Source organism: Xiphophorus hellerii, chromosome 22 (genome assembly GCF_003331165.1).
Source record: "Xiphophorus hellerii strain 12219 chromosome 22, Xiphophorus_hellerii-4.1, whole genome shotgun sequence".
Taxonomy (NCBI): Eukaryota; Metazoa; Chordata; class Actinopteri; order Cyprinodontiformes; family Poeciliidae; genus Xiphophorus; species Xiphophorus hellerii.
Genome location: NC_045693.1, coordinates 457173 through 464349, shown reverse-complemented (window position 1 = coordinate 464349; position 7177 = coordinate 457173). Strand labels below are relative to the sequence as shown.

General features: G+C 39.9%; 1 protein-coding gene across 1 annotated transcript; it reads left to right on the top strand.

Moving 5' to 3' along the window:
• Window positions 1-734: 734 nt before the first annotated feature.
• Window positions 735-6994, top strand: LOC116712979 (NLR family CARD domain-containing protein 3-like; the record flags this gene model as incomplete). Its single annotated transcript, XM_032552892.1, has 5 exons — window positions 735-2494; window positions 2718-2891; window positions 3730-3903; window positions 6284-6330; window positions 6447-6994. Coding segments are annotated over 5 exons (2688 nt in total), but the record flags the coding sequence as incomplete, so codon positions are not given.
• Between the last annotated feature and the right edge of the window lie 183 nt (window positions 6995-7177).

The following is a 7177-nucleotide window of genomic DNA, read 5'->3' as shown; positions in this document are numbered from 1 at the left end:
TTTGCCTTTATTTGGTGGGACCTAATGAGTTTGTCTCTGTGTGGACAGAAAAGTTTTGAGCGTATTTTTTATGAATGCTCCCCAGAGTGGATCAGCAGAGCTCAGAGGGTTCCAGTGGTCCATCTGCCCAGCAGCACCAAACACAAGTGGACTCCATATTTATGGTCTGCACATGTTCAACAACTACTTTTCCATGGGCTCTGTTCCATCTTCTCCATGCTGCAATATGTGAATAATTAGACTGTCAGTCTGTCCAATATGAATCTGATGTTTGGCTTCATAATTTTAGGTCTAATGTGTCCGTCATATATTGTTCTGTTCCAGCTGCTGGAGGACAACATTGTCACTTTTGTGAAGAACGAGTTGAAGAAGATCCAGAAAATGTTGAGTCTAGATGATCCAGAATGCCCAGAGAGTCAGAGAGATGATGAGCAGGTGTTGGAAGGTGAAGATGAAGACCAGAGATGGGATACAAGAGAGGCAGTGATGAAGATCACCCTAAAGTTCCTAAGGAGGATGAAGCAGGAGGAGTTGGCTGACCATCTTCAGAGTAGTAAGAGTATTTCTATAAGTACAGTATTTAACCTGATGGATATTTCAAAAACAATTACTGATGTCTAATGATGATACTAATTATTCAAATAATCTTTATAAAATGACTTTGTTTCCATCCGCGTGTTTTTTGTGTTAATTTAGAACATATTGCTGCAGTTTGTCAACGCGAACTTAAATCTGGTCTGAAGAAGAAGTTCCAGTGTGTGTTTGAGGGAATCGCTAAAGCAGGAAGTCCAACCCTTCTTAACCAGATCTACACAGAGCTCTACATCACAGAGGGAGGGACTGGAGAGGTCAATGATGAACATGAGGTCCGGCAGATTGAAACAGCATCCAGGAAACCACATAGACTAGAAACAACAATCCGACAAGAAGAGATCTTTAAAGTCCCACAAGGAAGAAATCAACCAATCAGAACAGTGATGACAAAGGGAGTGGCTGGCATTGGGAAAACAGTCTTAACACAGAAGTTCACTCTGGACTGGGCTGAAGACAAAGCCCACCAGAACATCCAGTTCATATTTCCATTCACTTTCAGAGAGCTGAATGTGCTGAAAGAGAAAAAGTTCAGCTTGGTGGAACTGATTCATCACTTCTTTACCGAAACCAAAGAAATCTGCAGCTTTGAGCACTTTCAGGTTCTGTTCATCTTTGATGGCCTGGATGAGAGTCGACTTCCTCTGGACTTCCACAACAAGGAGATCCTGACTGATGCTACAGAGTCCACCTCAGTGGATGTTCTGCTGACGAACCTCATCAGGGGCAAACTGCTTCCCTCTGCTCTCCTCTGGATAACCACACGACCTGCAGCAGCCAATCAGATCCCACCTGAGTGTGTTGGCATGGTAACAGAGGTCAGAGGGTTCACTGACCCACAAAAGGAGGAGTACTTCAGGAAGAGATTCAGAGAGACAAAAGAGGCCAGCAGGATCATCTCCCACATGAAGACATCACGAAGCCTCCACATCATGTGCCACATCCCAGTCTTCTGCTGGATCACTGCTACAGTTCTGGAGGATGTGATGGAGATCAGAGAGGGAGGAAAGCTGCCTAACACCCTGACTGAGATGTACATCCACTTCCTGGTAGTTCAGACCAAAGTGAAGACAGTCAAGTATGATGAAGGAGCAGAAACAGATCCACACTGGAGTCCAGAGAGCAGGAAGATGATTGAGTCTCTGGGAAAATTGGCTTTTGATCAGCTACAGAAAGGAAACCTGATCTTCTATGAATCAGACCTGACAGAGTGTGGCATCGATATCAGAGCAGCCTCAGTGTACTCAGGAGTGTTCACACAGATCTTTAGAGAGGAGCGAGGGCTGTACCAGGACAAGGTGTTCTGCTTCGTCCATCTGAGTGTTCAGGAGTTTCTGGCTGCTCTTCATGTCCATCTGACATTCACCAAGTTCAGTGTAAATCTCATGTCTGATAGACACAAAGCCTTCAAGATATCTTCGTTGTTTAAAAAGCAACCTAAAAGGCAAAATCTTTATCGGAATGCCATTGACCAGGCCTTAAAGAGTCCAAATGGACACCTGGACTTGTTCCTCCGTTTTCTGCTGGGACTCTCACTGCAGACCAATCAGAGACTCCTTAAAGGTCTGCTGACACCGACAGGAAGTAGCTCACAGACCAATCATGAAACAGTTCAGTACATCAAGAAAAAGATCAATGAGAATGTGTCTGCAGAGAAAAGCATCAATCTGTTCCACTGTCTGAATGAACTGAATGATCGTTCTCTAGTGGAGGAGATCCAACAGTCTCTGAGTTCAGGAAGTCTCTCAACAGATAAACTGTCTCCTGCTCAGTGGTCAGCTCTGATCTTCATCTTACTGTCGTCAGGAAAAGATCTGGATGTGTTTGATCTGAAGAAATACTCTGCTTCAGAGGAGGATCTTCTGAGGCTGCTGCCAGTGGTCAAAGCCTCCAGCAAAGCTCTGTAACAAAACACACAATTAAATGTTTGTTGTAAATATATCTGAATATTGATGACAAGGAACTAGTTTATAACTATAATATAATATATAATATTATATTATATATAATTATATTATATAATTATATATAATTATATTATTCTACACAAGGAAATGTGCATTATGGTACATGTTTTCTTTATTTCTCAGATGTCTGTCATTTTATTATTTTGTTTCCCCCTGCAGGCTGAGTGATTGTAACCTCTCAGAGAGAAGTCTTGGAGCTCTGTCTTCAGTTCTCAGCTCCCAGTCCTCCAGTCTCAGAGAACTGGACCTAAGTAACAACAACCTCCAGGATTCAGGAGTGAAGTTTTTATCTGCTGGACTGGAGAGTCCAAACTGCAACCTGGAAATTCTCAAGTAAATCCCAAATATGACGACTTTTTGTTTGATATCTCATTAGACAGGAACACAGTCAACTAGAATTTTGTCTATTGTACCTGTCTGTTATTTCTGTAAAAGAGGGGTCAAAGTTTGACATACTTTTACCATGGGCACAGATATGACATTTTATTTTTTCTTCATTAATTTATTGTTGCATTCTTGAATTGTCTGTTGCCTGTTTAACATGGTGATGTAAGCCAAAATTTTGGTTTATATCACAATTGAAGTGTCCCACAGTTGTAAAAAAAATACTTATAAGAGATAAAAGGTCACTATAGTCATAGTTTTATATAAAGTTACTGTCAAAGTTCTTTTATGGTCTTTTACTTCAATTCCCCAATATTCAAGAGTCAAATTTTCCCCAGAAAGACCTCTTTAACAGTTAATGAAATATTTGCTCCCCCCTTATGGTTTCTGTTCTCGCTTTGAACATTCTAATTAGGAGTCGATGATTCGGTTAGTACACGTGCTTCTAATCTGTTTTCATTCACTTTTATAAAAAATGTGTTTTTTTACATAAAACTGTCACTGTTGTCGCAGTATAGTATGAGACAGATTATCCGTAAAAAAATCAAGCTCCTCTGTGTCTACAATCAATATTTAATTTATGTATTCATTTTAATACATAAATTAAATATATATTAATATTTAATTTATAATTTAAATTAAAATCAGAAGTATTTTGGTATTTTCTATCATTGGCTGTTTTGATAACCGATGCTTCTGGTTTCTTAGCTGCCCTTCACGACTAAAAATGAACAAATCCATAATGCTATTCATAGTTGATCATTTATGTTCATTTGTGTGTCTGCAGATTGTCAGGCTGCTTGATCTCAGAGGAAGGTTGTGCTTCTCTGGCCTCAGCTCTGACCTTTAACCCCTCCCATCTCAAAGAGTTGGACCTGAGCTACAATCATCCAGGAGACTCAGGAGTGAAGCTGCTATCGGCTGGACAGAAGGATCCACACTGGAGACTGGAAACTCTCAGGTATGGAGTAGCATAGGAGTCTACAGTACTTATGAACATTTAGAGAAAACTTTGTGGGGTCATTTCAGATTTATGATGGAGATGGTTTGTGAATGAGTGTTTAGATTTATAAACTAAATAAAGTCTGTTTTAAACATTCTAACTCAGAGCTTCTACTATTCTTAACTATAGCCTATTCTCTTGTTGAATGTTGCAACAGTGGGAAGAAAAACTGAGTTCTATTCATGTTTTAGAAATGTAAAGTGACAATAGAAGCAGTAGTTTTTTTAAGTGGCCTCATTAAGGGTAGGAAGAAACAAAACTAAAAAAGAATTAGCATAAAACCAGCAGGAAATTTTAAAGCCATTAGGCAAGATGAAAGTTAGGAGCTTTATTCTGTTACTGCACAGTTTGGACAAAAATAGAAGCAAACCAGTTTATCACTACCCTTAAACCTCCAGGTAGTGAGGCTTAAGGGTTTGAAATAAATGTTTTATTGTGTAAGAAACTTTTTATATACACAATATAAAGATGAAGTGAAGAAGGTCATTGTCAAGAAGTGCAGTTAGAGGTGGAGAGGAAGACGTTGTGGACCCAGGTTGAAATGAAGAAAATTATGATTTTAATGACATTGTCAGATATACAAAAGTCCGACGTCCAGGCAGAATGAGTAGAAGGCTAAAAGCTCAAAACTACTGATGGGCCTTCTGAAGCCAGGCTTCGAGGTGTGTACCAAATAAAAAGGGGCTGTGTCAGATGAAGCCCCACTTCGATGCTTGTGTCGTCTTGCTGAAAACCACGTGACTGGCAACAAACAATGCCTCGCATTGCATGGGTCTCGTGACTGCTTCATTTTGCGAGTCGGTTTTCAAAATAAAAGTGTGATGAGCCGTGTTGCTACATGGCATGGGTTATTGTATTTGATCGCGCATCAGAGGAGTATTTGTCTTCAGCAGTGGCCGAAATAAAAGGAACCTTTTATAGTTCATGTATATTAAAGATTTTGATGATTGCACTCATCAAAATGTAATGTTTGTTACCTGTTTGTTGATTATGGTATATTTTGTGACTTTATATTTGTGTTTTTTATTATGTAAAGCACTTTGAAACTGCAATGTTGCTGAAATGTACTACACAAATAAACTTGATTTAAATGGAGCCAGCAACAAGAAAAACTCTGACATCTGGGAAAACTTCGAGATGATCGCTCACAAGATTCTTAAATAAAAAGACTTAACCCCTTCACCTCCAAAATTCTCACCTTCTTGAAATTTCCACTATTTCTTTGTTCTGCAAAGATATATCAGTCTTGCACAGCAGAAACAGACGTAAAGCTGCTGGAAGAGAAAAATTCTGGCCTGGTGAGTAAAAATATAAGGGATCAGGTCAGAGAGCCTATAAGAATCCAAGAAAAAGAGAACTTTTGAAGAATTTTAGTTTCTCAGGAGGCAAATCAAATCTCAAGGAATACTGTCTGCCCCAACAAGCACTGCACTCTGAATACACTAAAATAAATGTCTATTGTCAAATCAGTTGATGACAAAAGAAAACAGCCACTCATAGTCAACATATACCAGGATTGGCTACAAATAATTTTAATAACTAAAAAAGATTGGTTAAATAGGATTTAATTAACTCTCCTGTTACTAAACATGAGTTTGACAAAAACTTTGTGACAATATTGCTGGACAAAAATATGCTCCAGCAACTTTTGATGCACAAGTCTGAAAAGTCACTAAATACAGCAACAACATTGCTAAGTTGGCAACAATGCTCCCATTTCAAGCTGATGCTGTGCTTTGGTCCGCTTTATGGCAGGCACTGCTGCAGTGTCGCACGAGTTGTTTTGAGACAGTCTGACTCTGTACCACCACAAGATGGTATATACTGTTATGATTCCCATTTTTATTCAGAAAAAATATACATATTTTTCCAATTCCTGATCTGGATGTAACACCCGTTGCCAATCAAGTCTGTGATCTGGCCGAGTTCTCAAATGGATTATCTTTAATACCATTTACAAAAATTTTTAAGTATGTCTATCTGAGGACTGCACAGTGGTGCAGTTGGTAGAGCTGTTACCTTGCAGCAAGAAGGTTCTTGGTTCAATTCCCGGCCCAGGGTCTTTCTGCATGGAGTTTGTATGTTCTCCCTGTGCATGCCTCTCAGATTAATTGGTCTCTAGTGTATGTGTGCATGGTTGTGTGTCCTGTGAGAAATGAATGAACCACCGAGTAATGAACCTTTGAGCAAAGCAATGGGCTAGGAGGCTTCATTGCTTCATGAGGCTTCATTTGGCCATCACTACTCTCAGTAGAGAACAATGTGTGTCTGAGAGACATGTAATGTCCATGTTTGCTGCTGAAAGAGAATGATGGTCTGACCCCTCTCCTCCTTTCAGGGTGGAACCTGCTGGAGTCCGATGGTTGACACCAGGTCTGAGGAAATGTAAGTGTGTTTTTCATCTGATTCATGACAACAAAGCAGCTCACATTGATCCATCATTAAAAGTGTCAATAAATAATCAATAACTGCATCTGGATTGTGTATGTTCTCTCTATCAGATTCCTGTCAACTCACTGTTGACACAAACACAATGAACAGAAATCTCCAACTGTCTAAAGATAACAGGAAGGTGACACATGTGGAGGAGCTTCAGTCATATCCTGATAATCCAGACAGATTTGATTACAGGCATCCTCAGCTGCTCTGTGAAACTGGTCTGACTGGTCGCTGTTACTGGGAGGTCGAGTGGAGAGGGGTTGTTTATTTATCAGTGAGTTACAGAGGAATCAAGAGGAGGGGATGCAGTGAAGACTGTATGTTTGGAGGAAATGATAAGTCCTGGAGTCTGAGATGCTCTGATCATCATGGTTACTCTGTGTGGCACAATAACATAAAAGCACCCATATCCTCCTCCTCCTCTGTCTCTAACAGAGTAGCAGTGTATGTGGACTGTCCTGCTGGCATTTTGTCCTTCTACACCATCTCCTCTGACTCACTGATCCACCTCCACACCTTCAACACCACATTCACTGAACCTCTACTTCCTGGATTTAGAGTTTGGTTTTCTGGTTCCTCTGTGTGTCTGTGCTGAGTTGAGTCTCCTCCTGTCAGAGAAACTCTCACTGCTTAATGGATAGTTCATGTCTGTGTCTTTTACTCAGAAACACATTTTTAGGTTCATGAATTCAATCCGTTTCTTGTTGAAACTCTTCTAAATGATTTCTTGGAAATGTCTTCCTCTTCCAGTCCTAAATTGGGATTATTCCAGAATCCACATAATTTTTGTCCA